Source organism: Mastigoproctus giganteus, chromosome 1 (genome assembly GCF_048544385.1).
Source record: "Mastigoproctus giganteus isolate SK-2022 chromosome 1, ASM4854438v1, whole genome shotgun sequence".
NCBI classification, from domain to species: Eukaryota; Metazoa; Arthropoda; class Arachnida; order Uropygi; family Thelyphonidae; genus Mastigoproctus; species Mastigoproctus giganteus.
The window spans coordinates 54756593-54780746 of record NC_143575.1 but is presented as its reverse complement, the minus strand read 5'-3'; the positions used below and the strand labels follow the sequence as shown (position 1 = coordinate 54780746).

Sequence of the window (24154 nt, the reverse complement as noted above, 5' to 3'; positions counted from 1 at the left end):
ATATAATGTTTTGTTATTGAAAATAACAAAAATTAAATAATTATTTTTATTTTAAGTTTATATATAGTTTTATTTTATTGTCTGAAGCCAAAGCAAAATAAATGTATTTTCGTTTTTATTTTATTTTTAACATATTTACTTCATGTATCATAATATATGTTATTTTGTGTTTAAAAAATAAAATTATATATTATTTTGGAAATATTTTTAATTCCCCCAAAAAAACTGATATAAGAAAAATGACCGTGGGGAGTAGGTAGGGGCGGCAATAAGAAGTACGCACTAGGGCGAAAATATAGCCTGGCACGGTCCTGACCAAATAGTATTTGCACAGAATTAAAAATATTGCCTGTATTAATAAACCCAGTTTGATTATGTATCCGTCTCAAAAGAATTTCACGCTTAAAAAAAAAAAAAAATCCTAGCAAATAAATTAAGTAGCCTGTAGGAAGAGATGACTTTCTCTTCAAGCAAGTTCTTGAATTTTTTTTTTTTTTTTCTTTCTCTAATCGTAAACGTCTAAGAACAGCTTTTCGATATGCTAATTTTAATGCTATAAAGCAGCCTTAGTTCGTTATTAATCTTATCCAATCACCAGAGCAGACAAGGAATAACTAAATTATTCATTATTTTTCTTACCATTGTCAGACATTCCTGGCTGTATCGGAACATTTACTGCTCCTCTCTCCAACATTTTCTTTAATTGTTCATTTTCTTGCCTCAGCTCTCGAATCAGCTTCTCTGTTGGGTCTTCATTCACCACTGCAACGGTTTTAATTTGCTTAGCTCTATCAGCTGTAAGTATAATGGAGCAAAGAATAAACCTTAAAATATGAACTCTCATTATATCCAAAAAAATCCATGATTCCACTCTTGAAACAAAAAATACATTGGCTGGCATTTGAACTTCAAACTACTTGTTACTGCTAACAAATATGCATTTTACTATACTGTTATCAGAAACGTACTGCCAGAGGAAAAAATTACACGTAAAAAGGCCAGTAGCTTTTTAAAGTGTACAGTTCTTTTCAGTTTATTTACAGAGATCTTCGAAAGTACAGTTCAAAATGAGCAATTGAGGTTAAATTTTATAGCAGAATGGGGAAGACAAGTAATGTAAAATTTTAGCAGACTTTAAAAAAAAAAAAAAAAAGACGAATTGCTTTGTCCCAAGCAAGAAAACGTTGTTTTACGCCTATATCGCAACTCCACGAGGCGCCTCCGTAGCCAGGTGGGAAGGAGCAGCAGTGCGTAGCACAGGCTTCTTGATTAGACCGGGGTTCGAGCTCGTCACCACCAAATACGGAGGATGCGGAAAGGTCAGGGAATGACCAACGCATATCTCGGAGCAATATGGCCTTAGTTGCTAATGCTCCTAAAAACCAAATAACAAACAAACAGCAACTCCACGACAGAGTGTGGCAACCCATCCTCAGGATTTATTGTTATACGCCTGCGAACCGTTCCCGTAGAAATTTAAAATGTCATACTAATGAAGACAAACAGCAATAAACGACATCTAAAACATCGTCCCGTTGCCCTATACCAAATTTAAAGACTAAATAAATACCCGGTATGGCCATAACACACTAGTGTGACGTTTGCCGTGAACTAACAAGTAACCCTCAGATTTCCGAAATTTGATCTTCATCTTTCCATTTTTGTCATAAATTTGCAAAGTTGCCAAGTTCATTTAAATCAGAAAAATTAACCCTGAGAATGATAAATTAACCCACTCATGATATACAGAGTGATTCACTACCAGTGCGACAAACTTGCAGGAGGTGTGGGGGGGGGGCACAAAGAGGAATCGGAATCACATAGCATTGCAGGGTCCGAAATGCCTTTGTCATGCGGTAGAGGACGCTGAACGGGAAGTCGCGTGAACAGCGATCCCGCTGGAAGTCAGCATTTGCAAACCGGTTCCCGAGGTAGTATGATGGACGGGTATTCAAACGTTGAACTGGCCGACATGCACCTCACGTATGGAGCTGCGGAATGTAACGGGCGCGCCGCTCTGCGCTTGGCCTTCCGCTCGAGTACTCGTACTCGCATTGCCTTCTGCAAGACATAGGACATTCTCCTCATTGTCTGGCGTCCTCGTCGTTCGCTCTCGATTCATGGTACCACTTGTGAAACAACCAGTCTCACGTAACCTTCTGTGCACACGTGCGAAAATCGTATGATTAGGATCCCGCAGGACGCCAGACATTGAGGAGAATGTCCTATGTCTTGCAGAAGGGAATCCGAGTACGAGTACTCGAGCGATAGGCCAACGATTGGGTATTTCCCAATCCACTGTATGGAGGATACTGTCAACAAACCAAATGAGATCATACCATCTGCAACGCGTCCAATCATTGTAGCCTGCAGATTATCCACTCCGGAGGACTTTTGCTACTTGGTTTCTTCAACACAAACGGTTAGCAAATGCTGACTTCCAGCGAGATCGCTGTTCACGCGACCTCCCGTTCAACGTCCTCTACCGCATGACGAAGGCATTTCGGACCCTGCAATGCTATATGATTCCGATTCGTCTTTGTGCCCCCTACACCTCCTGCAAGTTTGTCGCACTGGTAATGAATCACCCTGTATATATATATATATATCATGAATGGGTTCATCAGTTCGCGAGAGGGAAAATTTCTGGCTTACTCATTCAAGCAGTACTCGCCGCACGAGGAGCATGCATCGATATATACGAACTGTGAGCTGGCAGACATGCACCTAGTGTGTGGATTAGCAGAGGGCAATGAAGGAGCCGCTCAACGAATTTATGGAGAACGCTTCCCAGACAGACATGTACAGGACTACCGTTTGTTTGCATGTGTACATCAAAAGTTGTGCGATTATGGGTCATTTAGAGGTAACAAGAGTAGTGCGGGCAGACCACGTTTGACGCGAACTCCCGCCATGGAAGAAAGTGTGTTGAATGCCGTCCAGAATAATCCTACTACCAGCACACGTGCCTTTGCCTCTGCCTTAGGCGTGTCTCGTTGCAGCGTACAGTTCTGGCACGACGACTCCTTACACCCCTTTCACCTCCAAAGGCTTCAGTTACTGCTTCCCCAAGATCATCCTGCACGTGTGGCTTTTGCGCAGTGGTTTCTCCAAGAAAGTGTTCAAGACTTGAATTTTCCAGCCTAGGTTTTGATCACGGATGAGGCTTATTTCACTCGGGAAGGCTTATTCAATCAGCACAATGCTCATGTGTGGGCTCACGACAACCCACACGGTGTGCGCCCCCATACAGCACAACATCGCTTCGCAATAAATGTGTGGGCAGCTATGTTCGGTGACTGCTTAGTCAGCTCATACCTGTTACCATCCCGCATGAACTCCGCTAAATATCGAATCTTTCTCGAACAAGTTCTACCAGGGTTACTTGACGATGTTCCAGCAAATGTGAGACGCAACATTTGGTTTCAACATGACGGGGCGCCTGCCCATTATGGAAAGTGTGTTCGTGACCATTTCAACAGGCGTTTTGGGCGTCGATGGATTGGCCATGGTGGACCCGTTGACTGGCCTGGCCTGGCCCCCACGCTCACCTCATTTATTGAGCCTTGATTTCTTTCTGTAGGGGGGGGGGGGCCCTCAAATCTATTGTGTATGAATTGCCTGTGGAGACGGAAATGGATCTCGTGGCGAGACTCATCTGCGCTGCTGCTACTGTCAAAGAAACTCCAGGTGTGTTCGACCGTGTCAGCCAATCCATGCTGCGTCGGTGTCACGCATGCATCGCGTCTCATGGTGGAACCTTCCAGCATATGTTGTAACATCATGAAATGCATCCATCTCGTACTCCATTGTTAATATTATGTCAAATAAATGTTTGCCACTAATTACTGTCTTGTGTCATTTCTGCTACTACTTTCCCGTGACGTTTCTGGTTATGGGTTCCTATGCGATTCACATTCCTTTAAATGTTACCTACCTCCCGTAAACGTTTGTACCAATATTTTTGAAACACCCTGTATAGAGAGGGTGTATCATAACATGTGGGACTCACTTCAGAGATGGATTTAGGACCAAAAAACAATAAAAAAAAAAAAATTCATGTAAACATAGGTCTGATTTCGCCTTGTTTCCGAGTTACAGCCATTTTTTTTTTTTTTCCCCAGCAACTATCTGCCTTCGTTTACAGGAAATGCTAAAAATGACCACCATGCGCCTGAATAAAACTCTGCAACCTCATCCGCTCAAGTTTCACGTGTCTGTCGGATTTGTTGTTCTGGTGCTGATGGGATTTCCTTCACTATCTGAAACTCGTTTTCTAAATGAACCATTTTCTGAAAGGCGTTCGTGAATTCTTTGAAATATCTTTTTATTTGACACAACGATTAGAAAAGTTTTCTGCATAGAGACGTCTTGCCTCGGCTGCATTACACCTAGCAAGTCCATAGATGAGATGCATGTCTGCCATATCTCGATTTGAATAACCCTTCATTATCACAGCAAATGCACAGTATCAATCAAAACGTTAATAACAAGCTCCAAATGTAGAATTAAGTGAAATCACTCAAAAAAATACTACGAGGTCTTGTTTACACAACTATCAGCAAGGCCTTCTGTGCGATATCGAGCATTTTTTGTAAACAGTTGAATGGAGCCAGCTATGCTAACTCAGTTTGTGGAAAGAATTCCTGGAACACAGAAATGCCTGTAACTCGGGAAAAATGCGAAATCAGACCTATTTTTATTTATTTATTGTTTTCAGGTCCTAAGTCCATGCCTTAAGTGGATCCCATATGTCATGACACACCCTGTATTTCCAACAGACTAACAGTTCTTAAACTCGAACAAATAATCATAACCTCCCACTGTTACAGGCACTCTACTTTTGATCACACAGATTTTCATTATCTGCTGTATGTCTTTTCTACAGAAATTTCCTGGGTATTATTTTTCCGATTTGACATACAATTCCGCGTTCTTCTAAAGCCGTCAGATGCGTGAGGTAGCCCGTCAGCATCCACTCACTATTCAATTCAGAATTCACCCAAATAACGAGTCTTTCTCTTTACTTATTTCCTCTCTTTCTGTTTCCTGGAACAAACTATATGAACTATATAGCTAATAAGTAATAAGCAATAATAGATAATAGCTAATAAATAAATAAAATAAACAACCTGCTGGAACGGGTACAGAGAAGGGCAACAAGATTAGTAAATGGAACAAAGGGTTGCTCTTACGAAGAAAGGCTTAAGTTTTGCAAATTACAGAGTTTGGAGATTAGGCACCGGCGAGGTGATCTGATAGAGGTGTATAAGGCTTTGAATGGTTTGAGCATGCTCAACGCCAATGGGATTCTTCATCTTTCTCAGAATAATCACCTCAGAGGGCATAAATTCAAATTGAGGAAGGACGGATGTCGGATAGATGTGCGGAAATTTGCCTTTGGCCAGCGGGTGGTTGGTTGGTGGAACCGACTTCCATCACTTGTTGTTGAAGTTGATAGCCTAAATAAATTTAAAGCTCAACTGGACAGGTATTTCGAACGAACGGAGGGGTGAAATGGGAGTGGGTTTTTTTTTTTTTTTTTTTTTTTGGCTGATGCTGAATAAGCTTGCTTTCTTGCATCATATGCCTCTGCTAATGCTAACCTGCGTTCACCTTCTTAGTAGGTTAATCTAGCTGATCTGTGAATTTCTCCCAAGCTATCAGCTTCAACTACCTAAGGAGACAATTTACACCAGCCATTAACAACTTGCTGACTAAAAAGAAACTACCAGGAAAATTCCACAATTCGATATAAAATCTTTTTCCATGTAATTTAAATTTATGGCAGAGAAATTATCAACAAGTTTCTTCTGGCATTCCCACCTAAACCGACCTACTATGTTAAATGAAGAATACATGCATGCATCAACAATCTTTCGTTTTCAGGACCATCATGGAATAAAAAAAAAAAAAAAAAAAAAGGATCATGTTTACAATATTTACCGTATCGGAGAGTAGACATTGTTTCTTCATAGTTAATGTCGGCAGGACTGATGGCAGCGATCTGTAATGACAAAAATTACATTAAAAATAAAAGAAAATTGACAGTTATGCTTTTTATAACAGAATACAAGCCAATCTACATTAATTAAATTACTATGGTAAAATGATTGAGAAAAAAAAAAAACTTTTAAGTTGATCTCGTACAAAAATGATACAATTTCTCACAGCACATATTATCAGCCAATAGGAGAGACTTAAAATACAGTCGTACAAGTTTTCAGCAAGAAAGAATACAAATTAAACTTGAGAACTGTTTCGTGTTCTCAGATTCATTTAAGCAACATGCATAGCGATAACGATTGACTTCTAGAGGTCAGCGACCTAAGTTAAGAAAACAGCGAATTAATCTTCTTATATTTCTGTCTACTAACATGTACTGGACCAGTGAGATTTTGCCAATTTCATTATGGTCACCGTAATGATAGTTATGAGATGTTTTAGATCCTCTTGGCATGTCAGGATGAGTTATAACTGTAGTCAGCAAATCAATAAATGAAAACATTAGGCATTAATACAGGTTATCATCTTTGTCTCGAAGATTCGCCTGACCGCTCTTGGAAAGCTGCAGCAAGCTTCCTGGTATAGCCGCACGTGGTAATTGGGTAGGGGTGGGGAGCTGATGGCGTGTGCACTGAATTAAAAATAAGGAGACAAATAAAAGCTGAAGCGATTATCATTCTGGACTGGTAACTTTATGGATGAAGAGTCCTCGTCTTTGTGTGCCCATAAAATATCAACCCCGGTAAGTAGTACTGCCCTGAAAGGTCATTTTAGTAGTTAAAATGAAAGCAGATTAATTTAGAAAATGTTTTACGAGAAGTGATAATGGTAATTTCATAACTACAGTAAAAAACTGCAGATTTTCAATGGCAGGCCTCTGGCAGAGTCCAAAATGGCCAACTATTAAAGATCTTTTAATACCCTTCATAATGTTAACATTGTATACAGGTTATACAATTTGAAATATGTAATATCTGCCGTAGCCTAGTGGTCAGGCGCGCGGGTGCTTAAGTACACGTGCCTTGAGTGACCGGGGTTCAAGCCCGTGACTGCTGAATACGGTGCTGTTTCTTGTATTCTGTCTATCTTGTTAACTCCTCTGACTGTTTGGTCGTCCCGGAGTATAAACAGAAAATTTATTTAATAGCTTAGACAGATGTTTCTCATCCCTGGTCACTATCCTTCCCCCCCCCACCTCAAAGGGGTCCCAAAAGGAGATTTTGGGAGATCGTGACACACTATCATAAATTAAAATGCTAAATATGGAGCACTCGTATAAGCGAAGAAGGGTATTAAGAATATATTTTTATCAATAAGAAGCATATTGCAGATTTTGTCTTGAAAACGGATGCACCATTCCAGTAAACATCAGGGCCGTCTTTGTCCTATCAGAGACCCCGGATTCTGAACCTTTTTTAGGATGATGCCCTCTTTTTTTTAGGGGGGGGGATTACCATATATGCATTACCGCTTACTGTCTTCACCATGTTCGTCCTTCCGTCCGCCCGCATGCAACACAGGGACTTCCAGCAGACGGATTTTCTTAATTTTATATTTGGTTCATATAGAAAGATTTGTCGAACCAATCCAAATTTTATTAAAATCGGAGAAATAGAAATCTGGCAATTATTTCTTTTTATTGAAAAATAATTTTCATAAATTAAATGTAGTTTTAATGCAGTATTGTAAGCTTTAGACAGTGTACGCTTCGCGTGTATTGTTATTTAAGACTCTGTGGGGGGGGGGGGGGTTAAATGTTTGTATATATTATATTATTTTATTTTTTATGCTGTTTATTCCCCTATTTAAATTTACTCCCCTTTATAATATCTCCCCACTTGCGCATCTGACTATTCAACTTCACAGAAAATTCTAAGTTCATAGGGGAGAAACTCTTATATGTTTAATTCCCATTGGTTAGGCTTGTGTCCAGTACAACAAATAATTTCACAAATGTTATACAAAAAAAAACAAGTTTATTATGCATATTTACAGTTAAATCATAACAAATCTCATTAAGAATAGAATTTCACTGTTTCAACACCAAGGTACTTACAACATATCCAGTCTCTTCCTATCTAACAGGCTCCTTTACAGACTTGACCCCTTTTTTTTATCTCACCTTTCTCATTACACATACACAGGTTAAATAGTTACACTCTTTATATGCTCACCTTATTTCTGCTCCTATTACAACACAATCAAATCATACCTCATAGGTGTCAATAACATTTTTTTATCATTAAAGTTAAATATATCATTGATCATATTACTTTTATGTATCATCATAACTACCAATTTATTCTTTAATTCCCTATTCCTCTTTCTTATATATTTCTTTAACCATTGTCAGTTACAGAACTTGATCACCAAAATACAATGTCACATTCAAACACACCTTTAAGGGTTGGCAATATACATAAATTTTATCTCCACACATTTAATATTTCTATTTTTACTACAATTCCTTCCGTTCACTTTCTCATCTACATTACTATCCTCCTTATTCCAAATTACTGCCTAAACCAACCATAATTGCCTTAGAGTAGAATTTACTCCTATTTGGTTCACCCATCTAATCTTATCTTTATCATTAAATTCCCCAATTATCGTACTACAGTCCTTTCTCTAGCAGTTAACTTACAGTATTCTCAAATTAACTTTCACTTACTTAATTTCTGTGATCAGGTGTCTTCATGAGGGCCTTCTATCCTATCCTTATCCAGAGCTGCTATCTTCTGCTATCCAGGGCAACATCTTACAGCTTCCAGGGCATTATCATACGGCATTCACAACTGCTACTCCGCTTTCAGGATCTGCTACTTTTCCTGTCAGGACGGCTACCTTTGCCTCTCAAGACTATATCAGGATATTATTGCCTTCCTCGGTGGACTGGGTGTTCTAAGGGAATCTTCTTCTCTCATTCTCACTGTTTGCAGAACTTCCTTTTACTACCCCTTTCCAGTTCATCTCCTAATTTCTCACTCACTACATTACTGATAATCCCACTTCGACTTTTTTCGTCGGCTATTTCTTCATCATCTTTCAAGCAACTCTACCCGACTCACCCTTTCACTAGCACCGCTCAAAAATTTCTCCCCTCTCCTTCTCTTCCTTTTTCACTCTCCCTCCTCTTCTGTCCGTATCCATCCACAATTTTCTCCCCGGAGTTTTCCACGCCTTCCCAGTGTTTTCTTCCAATCACTCTTTCTTTTCCATTTTTTTTTTTTCTTTCCATTTGTTGGAAGGCCTAGTTCAGCCTGCCCCGTAGTAGCACGTGATTCTCTATACCCCTTTTTTACAACCTGTTGACATGTGTTCTTTGATGTCGGCCGAATACTTCAAAACAACTCTACCAGTCTCATGACAGCTTGTCTCTATAGCACTTCAGAAAAACCACAAATTGTGACACTAGAGACCATCGTGCCTATTTTTAGAGCCTAGTGTGTGTTTTTCCGAATACATTTCCGGTGTGTGACCCCTCATAAACCTTAAGTTGTTTTTGTAGCGCCGGACCCCCTGCTGGGTTTGTCATAGTATCCTCCATCTGTTCCCTAGTTTAACGGAAGTAAAGCTAATGGCTCTGTTTTCGTTCCTACTACTCTTAATTTTTATACCTCTTACCAGAATAATTCTTATTTCTGAAACTGCATATATTACCCATTTATCCTATGAACGGCAAGAATCAAAAGAAAACTAACTTTCAAAGTCTTAATAAAAAAATATTTTATTTTTGTAAGATTTTCAAATCTTACATTCGACGCCCCTTTTCCCAAAAAAATTTGATACCTGTGTAAAATTTTTTTTCTATTCTCCAACACTTTCTCTGGAATTCAATTACCGTAAATCTATTTATAGATCTCTTTAATATACATTAACTCTCCATTAACTTCTAACACCAAAAGGATTTATACTCATTCTGATTACCCTTTGGAATACACAAATATTTACAATTATATACATGTACATTAATTAAATGTAGATTTTGGGCTTTACTAAAACTATTCCCATCCCATATTTTCATTAAATGCTGCTCCTAAATACATTTGCTGTAGCCTGTTTGTCTCTTTCAATTTGAGGGCCCTTTCCCCATTGGAAGCCTCAGCTCTGTGTTTCCATGGCCCTTCGATTCCTTTCAGCTCTGTTGATTCATTCAATAAGTTGTCATTCTCATCACTGCCACTTTCTTCCACTTTATGCGTTTTCTGCCCGGAATTCTCCTTATTTTGCTCCTTTACTTCTAATGTTCTCATGTGTAGTGTTTTTGTTCTAATCCGTCGTCTGGGTCCCTTCTTTCGCCCTTTCACATCAATTTCTTCAGTCTCCTTCCACTTCTTTTCTTTCCTTTCCATTACCGAGCTTGATCTCTTATCATTTCTCTCACACACTGGCCTTTCTAGATTAATCCCTTTCATGTTTGGCCTATCCTTACTCTCTATTGGACCGAGTTTACGATTTTCTGAGTGCCACGGATAAAATCGACCTCTCTTGATCTTCCACAATTTTCTGGGGTCAGAGTTCCCATACTTGACTCCCTGATCCACCATCTGAGTCCGGTAGAATCTGGCTATATGCCCATATCTGCTACACCTATAACACTTGACTTGACTTGACTTGACTTGGATGATTCCATTTATGTCCTAGGGTGGCCACAACTATTGATTCTCTATTCATAAACTTATTTCTATGTGTGTGTGGCTTCCTCCTTATGCTGCCTGATTTATTGCTCCTTTTTTCACAGGAATTATTTTTCCAGCGTCTAAGATGCAGAGCATTCATGCTTATATGCTGCCCTTGATTTGTGCCCCTGTTGTGACAGTATTCATTTCTGCTCTCGTGATGCCTATTTCTGTACCAGCACTCCCTAGCCCAGTGATTGCTTCGCCCGCATATGTAGCAATTCTTTCCATGTCTTTCTCGCCTAACTTCTTTATCCCCGTCCTTTATTTGTTTCTTGGTATTAAATTCTTCTAATAACTTGTTTAATTTGGCTTCCGCCCCTGCGATCTGTTTCTCTAAACCTTCTAACCTTCTCTCACCTCCCTTATCCCTACTATTTTCGGGTTTTGTTTCCCCTTCGGATACTAATATGTTAATGTCCTTTCTAGTGGACCCCCCCCCCCCTACCATGAAAATCTAGTTTCTGCTCTTCGATGGCCAATTCTACTGCTTCTGCTAAGGATTTTGGCTTTCTCCGTAGTATTTCTCGCCTATACCTTTCCCTAATCCCCGATAAAAACTGCCCCATTAGGATTTTATCGAAGGCGCCACTTTCATTTTCGGAAACTTCGGTATTTAGTTTAATTGTTCTGAAGTTTTTATAGTATTCTTCCACGGTTTCGCGACTGTTTTGTGTGATGTTGCTTAGCCTATTGATTCCTTCCAGGAAGGTAATTTTCTCTGAGAATAGCTTTCTTAATATTTTCTCGAATTGTTCGAGAGTTTCAACTTCTGTGGACTGCGTAGTTTCTAAATATTTTCTCTGTGCTGCGCCTTCTAACTTCAACTCGGCCATAGTGACTACCTCTAATTCTGTTAGCCCTTCCTTTTCTTTTATCATTATCAGTTTGCGCAGGAAATAGTCTACACTTTCCGATGGTTCGCCCCTGAAGACTTTTAGGAATTTACTGAATCTAAGAGATCCAATATTGTTGCCCCCTATGCTAGAGCTTGTTTCCACTGATCCTTCCCTTCCATTATTTTCTGTTCTTTCCCTATCCCTACTGCTATGTGCCCTTCTAGTAGCCATCTTTAATTTAATTGACAAATTAATTAATTTTTCTATTGATAGTAATATAATTTCCCCTATTAAGTTTAATCTGTCCTCAATGCTTTATCTCTTAGCCTAATAATCAATTCCTTTACACTTAATTACTCCTAATACTTCAATATTTCTTTCTTTATATTCACATTTATCTACTCAATTCAATTATCTATCTATTCATTTTTCTACCTATTTACCTACCTATTCATTTATCTACTTATTCAATCTCTGATAAATTCTCTAATACACTATTAACCGTACTTCAATGTTTAACTCTTTAAACCTACAATTTTCTATCTTAGAAAATTTACCTGATGATCAATTCAATCCCACATAAATAATCAAACTCAATGCTTAACTTTTTATCTCCACCATTATTTACCTTAATATTTTTCAACCAATAATCAATTTTATATTAAACAACAATTCTAAATCGATATGATATGTATTCTGGCTCGCCAGCTGAATTTTTTCTCAGTTTCAGCAACTGGGCTTAACTTATTTATTTGCTATTCTGGTACTCTGCCTTCCGCTGAGTGCCCGATCAACCGTATTTAACAGTCAAGGGCGTGAACCGCGATCTACTCAAAGAGCGTGTGCTACTGCACCCCGCCCGTGACCACTCGGCTACGGAGGCCTTACGATGCGGATACATGCACCTAAATTATTCTGGTGAATTTAGACTGATTGTAACGCGATGGTTTCCCATCTTCAATAGTTGTCCATTTCAATGTGTGTTCAGGGAGAGATTTGTCTATTGTGCAGGCTGGAGAGAGAGAGAGAGAGAGAGAGAGGGAGGGGGGGAAAAAAAAAAACCAGGAATAACTCATCAGGAAAATCCCGAAATTCTTACAATTAATTTCGAGATCCGAATCCAGACAGACCAGTCCAAAAAGTGACAAAACCATATAGACTTTCACGTGGAGAAAAAACCTAACGCAATTCAGAAATGTGCAAGTTCCACGGTGAAAATGTATAGGAAGGAATAACATATTTTATTTGCAAAACCATTCGATATTTTTATTTAATTTTTTTTTTTTTTTTTTTTTGCTATCATCTCTTCGTCTGATTAATTTTTTCCTCATTTTGTCTATTTACGCCGAATCACTTTAATATCAACAGTATTATTATTAGCGACCTCAACATGAACCGTTGGGGAAGTTTCCATCCTGCAGTGGATTGATAATGGCAGCAGTTTACCTTTTATTATTATTAGCATCTTGGAAAGTGGTTTAAATTGAATCATTTTCCAAGATGCTAATATCCCCCTTTGATTTCGAATAGCGAAGATTTTGCTATTCGAAATCAGAATAACCGTTTTTAAGTGATTAGTATTTCACTTTCATAGTTGTGCTGTCCTTCCCCTCTAGTGGCGTGATGTGTTTAGCGAACCATCTCTGACAAATGAATGATACCATTGTGTTAGTTATGAATTATATACGAAATTAATCTATGCTAAAATTTTTGCAATTAGCATGCAGAAGATGTCTGTACGATGAAATTCGTGCAAAATAACGGGGCAAAAATTTTCTGCATAAAACAACTAGCATAAAATTAATTAGTTTCTATATTCCAGCGGCAAAAAGGTCATACAGCAGAAACCATTTTATTCAAAGTGATCGGGACCGAAAGTTGGTTGATTAATCGGAAAAGTTGGCTAAGCAGAGAACCATAAAAAGAGTATACATACGTGCCTTAAGAATATCATTTTCACTTAAAACATATACAGTAGTTAGAAACGAAAAGGCCCTACTGCCCTACATGTAGGGCCGCCGTAGCCTAGTGGTCAGGCGCGCGGGTGCATAAGTACACGTGCCTTGAGTGACCGGGGTTCAAGCCCGTGACTGCTGAATACGGTGCTGTTTCTTGTATTCTGTCTATCTTCTTAATTCCTCTGACTGTTTGGTCGTCCCGGAGTATAAACAGAAAATTTATTTTATTTTTTAATACAACCTCATGAAAAGAGAAACATGTAAAATAAGGCATGGAATAGACGGAATATAGCGCTGCTCGAACAGTTTTTAACATGTTAACACATGAAATACACTAATTTTTTCTTGCGGGCTTTATTTTTGAGAGGAGGCGCTAACGCCTCCTCTCAAAACCCTAGGCTAGTGCCTACTCGGCCTTACTCTAAAGCCGGCCCTGTAAAGATCTATCTAGGGCAAATCTGACGGCTACATGAGAAATTTTTGGCCTTTGATTTGATTCAATAACTTTTTCATCTATTTCCGTCACAATGTGTATGATTTCTGCGTCGTCCATAATTTCGTTTTTCAAAAAATTGGGTGACGATTTGTTGCGAAATGAAATTATGAACCAGGAAAAAATTTTTCTCCACGATTTAGTAAATGGTGCACATAATTTCATTACATGCTAGTGCTGTATTGTAAGCACATCTTTCAAATATTTTATAAGATTTGTATTCATATTTTGAATTTTTCCAAACTGAACTCAAAAACTTTCGCCTATGTCGTCTCTTTAGGCATCCAATATTTAATTAAACTAAGTACGCTAATTACAATAACAAATAACTTTACTGGTGCAAACGCTTTTGCACAAACAACTGACCTCTTGGGAAGCATACAACTCAACAGGCGTGAGTGGCGACACTAAAGGTAGACATTAGTGCAGAGGTTCCCAAACGTTCTCGGTACCCTTGGTGTCTCAATTTTTTCACGACGCCCCTAGGCCAAAAGAAATACCTAACAGTTCCGTTTATTAAGCAGTTAGGTCCAATCAATTCAATAAGTAATGTTAAAACCGTAAATTACCTCAAGCTAGTAATCCGCGCGGTGTCCGATAGATGTCGAGCATCGCTGTGTTTCCCTCAAAATTTTAAAATAAACCGCGGCGACCTCGGCGCCCAGTTTAGGAACCGCTGCTTTAGTGTATACTAGCCGCAAGCAAATTGGACCAGTGCTCACGGCACACTGCAGTGTGCCATCAACATCAGAGTTTAAGTTCTAAAGAAAGAACCTCTACTATGCATAAAGTGTATAAAATACATGCTTATATCATGCACACTTCTTACCATGATAGTCTTGCTATTTCCACCTAGGGCATTCATGAGCAGTCGAGTTAATACCGAATCTCGAAACGGCACTATAAAAGCAGAATGTAAAGAAAGGCAAATAAATAAGACACTACCTAGCATATTATATTATAAATTCGTTATTAAAATAAAGAGTTCATAATATTGTTTTCATAAAAAAAAGTATCAGGAAAATATGATACTTTTTTTTTTTTGCCCAATGATTAGTCTAACACCAAATTATTACATACATTCAGCTTTTCAGAACACTATTTATACACTCAAAGAATAATTAATTAGGGAAGACTGCAGGAATAATCTTCTGAAACTATACACACAATGGTGTCCCTTATTTTTCGGGAAGTGTACAGAATTGAATATTCATACCCCTCATTATCTACCCGGAACGAAGAGTAACAAGGTTATTATTATTATTATTATTATTATTAGCCATATGGTGCAAGGAAGCCTGAGGCTTATACTGCACCAGCCAAAAAAAAAAAAAAAAAAAAAATTCTGAATTACTCCGAGAGAGAGAGAGAGAGAAGTAGAAGGGAATCATCAAGAAAGAGAAGAATGATGATATCCAGCTGAGGATCCTGGGTGTGCCAAGCCCATACTCATCAGATGTGAGCCCCTGGGGTTTTTTGATATAAAAAAGCATTCCAACATTGAGATATTTTAGTTTTGTATGTTAGCAAAGTGGCCTTGCAATGTGCAAGGCGAATTTGGTTGTGTTGAGCAAATTAATTAATGGGATAATACACACACACATTCAGTGATCACTGAATTATGACCACCCCCATCCGTAATGGACTATGCTGCATAGCTAGCAGTATAAAAAATCGAACAGCTTTCGTACGTTACAGCAGTGGCAATTTGCATTTAGTCGTGCAAATTAAAGTGATAAAGTAGCAGTTATGGGGCGTAGTAACGATATCACAGAGTTTCAAAATGGCATGATTGTGGGAGCTCGCGCGTCGGATGCTTCCATATTGGAAACGGCACATCTTGTCGGTTGTTCACGACCCATGTGGTTAAGGTGTACAAAGAATAGTGTCGAACGAGTCAAACCGTACATAGAACTATAAAAGATTACGCAAAGTTGACGCGAAGGATGCAGCGCGTTGTACGGGCTCAACGGCTAATCATTGTGCGACAATTGACATCACAATACAATATGGGGAATGCAAAAACAATATCCCAAATGATGCACTGCGCACTCAGACGTATGGGATTCCACAGCAGACGACCCAAGAGACACCCTCTCCTTAACACTGATCATCGTCGACGGCGAATGCTAGCCGACCGGGCTAGCCGAGTGGGTAAAGTACCTGCCCGGCAACCCAAAGGTCGCGGGTTCGATTCCCGCCTCGGGCTTGGATCAAAGTACTGCAAAAACCTTGGGAGGTGCAATATGGCCACAGAAGCCGATGCGCCAATAACTACCAAATCAAAAAAAAAAAAAAAAAAAAAAAACGGCGAATGCTGTGGTTCCAACAACACGTTGGTTGGACACTAGAGGCCTGTACACGAATGTGCTGGTCGGATGGGTCCAAATACCTGGTGCAACACGCCGATGGAAGCCTTCGTGTGGCGAAAGCAAACACAGGTCCATGGACTCATCCTGCATGGTGCCCACTGTACAGGCTGGTGGCGGTGTTTGCTTAATATCGAGCATGTTTTGTTGGAAAAAGGTCCATAAGCACCATCCCTGGTGCTTATGGACCAACGTTTCACATGGTCTCCTAAGACTGAGCAGCTCTTAGGTGACCATGCGAAACTGCCACGTTGCATTGCATTTTTTCCTGGACAGAAACGGGATCTTCCAAGGTGATAATGAACAGTGTCATCGTGCCCGCACTGTGCACGAGTGGTTTGAGGAACACAGTGAAGATATCAACAATCTTGATTGGCCTCCAAATTCGCCTGACCTCAACACAATGAATACTTATGTTTTGGAATGGGAAGTGAGGCACATGGACACGCAGCCGTCATCTATTCCGATTCTGTGGAAAGCTTTACAGGCAGCATGACTGTAAAGTGACGGACGTCTTCAGACGTCTAGGGGAGTCGATGGCTATGCAAATAGCGTCCGTGCGAATGATGGCCCAACACGGTATTAGGCAGGTGGTCATAATTCAGTGATCAATAAGTGTATATACATATAATTTTCCTTTTGCAGGTAGCATAAACTAGAGAACAGTTGTAAAATGAATACAAGAAAACTCTTAGACAAAGGACCATTAAGAAAACCAAGTTTTTTTTTTTTTTTTTTTTTTTTTTGAACGATGTTCAGTAAGCCTTGTTCCTTGTTTATTTGCCATAATGCAAATACTAGCTATCCTTTCCGACTTATTCGAATAAATATTTTTTAGGTTCTGCTATTGCGCCAAGTTTGTTTATTTACAAATTAAACAGCCAATTATTAAACTAAGCGCATAAACCTGAGTCATAAAAAACTGCCGTCGTACTTCTGATTTTGCAAATAATATAAACAAAATAAATTAAATGAACACAAAATAAGTCAATTTTTTTATTCATATATATATATATATATATGCATATACGAATATTTTTATACAAACATCAATGAACAGCGATCAATAAAATTAAAAGAAAACTAGTTAATTCAATGAGAAATTTCAGCTTCTTTGGATGAAATCAAACACTGAAACTGCTGAGGGCCATAATCAAATCATTTTCTAGTGACATACGATTTCCTAATTTTGTTTTTATAGTAATTCCGTCATAGTGGAAAAAATTTCTGCACCTAAACAGGTTGATGCGACAGGGAAGAGTTCTGTTAGGCCATGTTACTCAGTTGTCTATATTCGCCCTTTATTTTCTGAGAGAACTAGATTAGGAAATTGCTTCTTTAATAGCATTCTAATACGCAGTTTTAAACACTGAAACTTATCACAAATGTAATTTTTTCGTTAGTTCTTCTCCCCCCACCCCGCCCCATAAATCTATTTCAGTTCGGATGCGCGACCACTGGGTACTCTGTGGGGGGGGGGGGAGGTAAGAAAGTTACCATCATGAGGTGACTGATCCACGACGCTTTTAAAAATGGACTCATCTGGTCCTCTGTCTAGGACAGGGGTCGGCAACCTACGGCTCTTTAACCTTTAGCCCACAGAAAGCACAATTTGAAATGGAGTTAAGAGGAATTAAAAATCAAGGACATGTGCAGTGCAAGACTAAAATGCCTTACAACTGAAATTGGAGATTTGGAAAGGCAAAAGGCTGCCCTTGCAATTCTACACGACAGACGAGTTGAAAAAGCAAGACCAAATTGTGTGTGATGCGTGGAGTAGCTTACCGGACACGTATATAAATTGAAAATACGTATTTGGTTTGGACTTCGCTCAGTTTTTGGTTCGACGTATTTCTGCGGGCAAATATTTTCGAACGTGAACTATATTAAAAATAAATCAAGAAACCGTCTGAACAATGCGAGTCTCTCAGCATGTTTAAAGATGAAAATTACGGCATGCTCGCCTGATGTTGAGAGACTCGCTCAAGAAGTTCATCAGCAAAAGTCACATTAATTTTTACCTAATTGGATGTTTGTTAAGGTTTTTTCAGTATTAATAAATAATATTTCAAAATATATTTTTTTTAATAAAATACCTTCCCACTCTATTCCATTTCTTAAAAACTACCTCCTCCCAGCTTGAACTGAGGTGCGGCTCTTCGGATTCTCTCTTTTTTTTTTTTTTTTTTTTTTTTTAATTAGATCAAAAATGGCTCTTCACTCAAAAAAGGTTGCCGACCCCTGGTCTAGGAGAACTGGAGATAGGTCAGAATGAAAATGAGGAGGGGTTAGCTTACCACTCTTAGGTTGGTAGCGAAATTTTCTTTTTGGTCTTCCGACCAACATAAATTGACCACGACGATTTTTATAGACATGATACACTAATCCATAATGGTTTCAAAAGTCTTGATGCCAATCCAAAACAATTCAAATAGTTGGCTTTTAAATTTTATTCAACTTATAACAAGACTCATTATTCAATAAATGTTCGTTAAAAAAAAAGTTCAGGTCTTTTTTTCACTTCCTTCAAATTTATTAGTTCAAAGCTTTATGAGAAATAAATAAACAGGAACTCGGTTAGGACGCTTTTCTTTTTTGAAAAGCGTCATAACCCTCAGTCTCAATTGGAGGAATTTTTAAAACGGAAAAATAAAAAAAAAAAAAGAAATATAGATTCCTGAATGGAACAACCAAATCAAAAAATTATTTTTCTCAATGGTTCCTAAACACCTGCATATAAATTTAGATTTTTTTTTTTCCCCTGCAAGTACTGTATTTATGAAAGTAAACTTTGCCGCTCTCGAGGCTTGCGCTTGCTTAAGTAAACTCGACTTTACGTAAGGTTTAAAGTTTAAAAAAAATAATAAAATAAATAAATAAAATAAGCAGGGGTTGAAGACGGCATGTAGGCAAAGCGGTATTCCTCCCGGATGCATTTTAGTTCATGATTCAGCGCACGATTCTCCTTTGTATATGTATTAAAATCGTCTTAATAAAATTTAACGTTCCTTTGACGATAGCAACCATACGTATCAAATGTTCAGCGAAAGAAAGGGGCGTCAGCGTTTATATATATATATATAAAAACACCCAAAGAGGAACAATTCCGCTTAAATGAAAAGTGATCATACCTGAAAGAAATGGAAAAGCCGCAGTTTATCGACAACAGCTGGCAATTCGAACGCGGAACTTAAGTTAGGGACAAACAACAAATTACTAAAAGCATAATATTAGTGAGATGCAGAAGTGAAATGCAGGGCAAGTGCGTATTTTTAATACGGAATCCGCCTTAAGAAAAGTTTTCAGGAACCGAACCCTTACGTAAGTCGGGGACTGCCTGTATAAAATATTTGTATATCTTACCTCTGCTATTGCGCCCATTGGCTTTTTCTGCAAGAGCATGAATACAATTTCCCAAACAAGATAAGGACTGATTGATAGCTGCTCCTTCCTTCAGCCTGTCTCCAGTCGCTCCCGTACTTGCAACTCTTTCACTAAAAAGCACAACATATACCAGGATAATAACTGTACAATCTGAGCTGAACTCTAACACATAAATAAACTAAAGAACAATAAAATACCATAATAATATCGTTATGTATGCAGTGGCGAAACTACCCTACCGCCAGTTCCGTCACTGCCATGATGGTTTGGTATGGTTGTTAAGGGAAAGGGAGAATTCATTGGAGAATCTCAGGAGGGTATGGCCGCAAGAAAGACGGAACCCTCTAACGAAAAAAAATTCTCAATATTATTAAAAACATTCTCATTTCTCTCAGAGATATGTTCGGTTAGAGTATTTTAAGTGCCAATGCAACAATGACTCTTTGGATCACGAGGTGTCAGAATACTGGGCTTGTAAATTGGATGTACTCAGGCGAGAGTGGTAGGAAATTCCCAAGTTTCGAAGTAATATGTATAAAGAAATATTTTACCTTTAAGAAGCGGTACCATTTCAACGCACATATTGAAATAGGCTGAGGAAGCGCGTATTATTTTTTATTATTTTTTTATTGATTTAATTATTATTATTTATTTTATTATTTTTTATTGTTGTGAAATGTCTCGGGACACTATTATCCTCAGCCGAATTTAGTTAAAATGTCCCCAGTAAAAAAAGCAAGTTTTTCATTATTCTTTTAATAAAATAATTTTATAAAAGACCATTAAGAATCGATCTCATGAAGGTTCATTAGTACGTATGCGAGTAACTGTACTCCTAATGGTGGTTTTTGATAAAATTTTATATTTGGGTCATTTAGAAAAAAATCCTTCACAAATATTAGTATAATAAAATACGTTCCCACGTGTAATTAAGAACATTACACGTTTATACGTGTAATGTTCTTTATCGTCAGGAGATTGAACTTAAAGAACTTTTTAAAAACCAAATAAAAGTTTTCCAAATGGAAAAAAAAAGTAATCTCTTACCTTCCAGCTAGATCTACCAGGTGTACTATTGATGTCTTTGCTGTTTCTGCACCTCCGTGTTTCCTTGCCTTTTGCATTAGTGTGATTCCGACAATAGTATGGGCCCGACTGAAATTTTCAAAAATATTCTGATCGGCTTAATGATTATAATCTGCACGATGTGACTTATGAAGGTTTAATAAATACATTTTGAACATCATAAATCCGGCACTGAAAAATCGATCACTTTTTGAATATTTCTTCGAGGGTAGTCGAGTAAACAGACCCGGCCAGATTTAAAAAAAAAAAAAAAAAAAAAACACATTACAGCAGCTGCCGAATTTATGCATTATGTTCCATTAACAATTTACAAACAATTTATTTCTATTTTGCATTTCCTACACTGTGTATCATTACTGTATTCGTAACGTATGAACGCATTCAATGCATTGCTCGACAAAGTTAACAGAACACGTAGAAAACGTGATGTAACGCATGCAATGTTGTCCCGCTTGCGATAAAGCGGGACAACATTTGTCAGGATGGTGTACCACAGAATAACGATGAAATGAAGAGGCGAGAGACTTCAGACAGGTATAAGGGACATTTATAGGGGTTGTATAAGAATTATGAAAAAAGGTCACATTACATAAGTCGATACAAGGTGCTCGAAAATATGGTTACATGACATCGGTACGGCGTATGATCCCCTCCAATTGGTAATCAGACCTGACAGCACTGAACCATGCTCGATATAAGGGTGTCTATAAGACTCCGTGGCAACAAATCCCATTCTTCTACTAGCGTCTGCGCTAGTGGAAGAATAGGATACCTCCACCACACGAGCACTACGTGCAATGGCGTTGTCATTCATGTAAATAAAATTTGGGCCACCTTCGGTGTGCAGTTATGGACCCCTATCAAAAACATGAAAGGGGTGCGGCCGTTGATCATTATTCCACGCCACACGAGAACACTGCAAGGGCCCCTTTCTCTGATGTTGGAGGGATGGTACCGCATTCCTTGTTGGCTTCAGATGAAATAACGTCTAGAATCTGTTTGTATGCTAAAGCGCGACTAATCAGAGAACAGAACTGTACTCCACATGTCCGGGCTTCAAATCACATGTTCATGGCACCAATTTTGACGAGCTCTGCGGTGGTTTGGGATTAATGGGATACAAACCATTGGCTTCCATATGTAGAGTCCACTTAAATTGAGACTTCTTCACACTTCGGTTAGAAACGTTTTCACTTGTGGCCACGGCAACCTCAAAAGTTACCTACACTGAACGAATTCCGTAATCACTCCCTGCTAACGTTTCCTGTACTGCCAGCCTTATGTCATCTGTTTCATGGGTGATAATCAGGTATTGAATATTGTTGTCGCTAGTACTTTTCCTAACATGCTGAAACAATAACAATCATCTAGTTGATTTAAATGTATACTATATATACATATGTTTCACTTATACTAGGTTTGAAAAGTTCTTTTTTGAATAAGAGAGATAATAATATTTATTTTATTTTTGTATTTCAATAAAGGAGCGCAAAAATATTGCATTTCTCGAAGCGAAATACAACTTGCTGTGCCCCTGTATATTTTTACAATTTTACTGTATATAATTACATTAGAGTAAAAACGATCCAGAAAATGAACTGAATAAGATTTCACTCATATTTACAGAGTTAATACTTGTAAACAAATTATGTAAAAATTTACTCTTCAGCAAGGAATCCACGTGCGAGTACTTAGGAAAAACCGGTCGAGAAACACTGCTGTAAACTATTAATAATGCATTCAAAACATTACGTAAGTTAATTTTTTTCAGTTCCAGTGATGAAATTCATACAGCAGTTTTTAAGATTTATTTTCGAAACAGTATCTGATAATTATTTCTCTAAGACTATAGAAAAATTTCATTTTTATCTGCAACTTCATTTCATATTTATTATACCTTGAAGAAAATTGAACCATTAAAAAGGACATCTAAATTCTACTGGGATCTTATTTTGAATATTTTTTTGAAGGAGAGCAAAAGTTATGGTTCTGTCACTGTCTATTATTTTTTCTTTGTAAACCCTATGTCATAATTGACGATGTTCATCGACAAGACTACAACGCTCAAAAATAGTATTTCTTAAAATTTAATTTTGGAGTGTCTGTATGGAGTTTATCGATAGTATTTAATGTATCATTCAATATTATATAATTAATGTACTGATAGGTATTACTACATTGCATTATTTATATTTTTCGGTTTTTGTTACTGGGAAGGTTGGATTTTAGACGATTGAGTTCAAGTTTATTTTGCTTTATAAGTAGTGCAACTAATATACCGTCTCTGTGGGTGGAGCCGAGTTAGGAGGAGACCGTCGGCATGATTTGCCATGGCTGTTTAAGTGCAGAGGATCTATTCGAAACTCTTGCGGCGGAGACAACCGTATCTGCAGAAATTATAGTTAAGTTTCTGCGTTTTATATGCCTAATTTTAGTTCATGTCTCTGGAATTTAAAAAAAAAAAAAAAATGCATACTAACTCTTGCTGAATATCCTATAAATTTATCCTGGTCATGTTATTACAGAACTCCGATTTCTGACTGCCTATAATCTTTTCGACTCTCTCAAGTAATATTATACGCTTTTTTCCTTCTTTTAAGAATTTATATTTAACCTTAACACGAAGGCAGTGAGTTCGATAAAAATCGCTGTGATTTTGGGGCAGCGACTTTACCTGATGCTTATTAATAGTACCTTCGCGATCTAGTGATTTATCTGTTAAAAAATGTATACATTCTTCTTAATTGCCTACTATTTAAACTTTCTCGATAGAGTATATTTACTCTGTCGTCTTTATAATTCGAAATGATAGATTTCAGTGCGTGCCTATGTGGTAGATTGCGAAGAGTTCATTTTTGTAATAAATGCCACTTATAAATATCAAACATGGAGATGGTTATCATTTTCTTAATACAACATTATCGTGGTTTGGAATCATTAGAGTAAAATTGTGTCTCTCTTCTTTTTTTTTTTTTTTTTTTTTTTGCTAGGAATAGCATAAATACTGCAGAGAACTTTCACCTACCTACTCGTAGCGTTCATGTTTGTAGATGCTATGCTTCTATTAGTAGTCCCTTCGTCGATTTTTCTCTCAATGTCGTTGTAAGAAGTCACCATGAAGGTCTTCAGACCATCTGCTATTGTAAAAGAAGACCGATTTTAAAAAACAATAAGAAACAACAATAATGATCATAGTGGAAATAAACAAATTGTGCAGTAGTTTACACTGTAAATCTGCTGCACAGTTATTCAATTAATTACAGTAATATTTTCTATAAAATTGGCAGTAACATAGGCTAAATAAGACTGTTTGAATTCTCCCGGTTGGAAGCTACTGCAT

General features: G+C 37.9%; 1 protein-coding gene across 1 annotated transcript in view; it reads right to left on the bottom strand.

Moving 5' to 3' along the window:
• Nucleotides 1-24154, bottom strand: part of LOC150090807 (kinesin-like protein KIF28) — a 195201-nt gene that overhangs the window by 128675 nt on the left and 42372 nt on the right. The window contains exons 5-10 of the mRNA XM_090373827.1: nucleotides 23840-23951; nucleotides 20776-20883; nucleotides 19708-19838; nucleotides 14805-14875; nucleotides 5947-6007; nucleotides 640-795 (exon numbers count right to left, since the gene is read on the bottom strand). Coding sequence (XP_090229953.1) covers nucleotides 640-795; nucleotides 5947-6007; nucleotides 14805-14875; nucleotides 19708-19838; nucleotides 20776-20883; nucleotides 23840-23951 — 639 coding nt within the window. The remainder of the gene's footprint in view (nucleotides 1-639; nucleotides 796-5946; nucleotides 6008-14804; nucleotides 14876-19707; nucleotides 19839-20775; nucleotides 20884-23839; nucleotides 23952-24154) is intronic.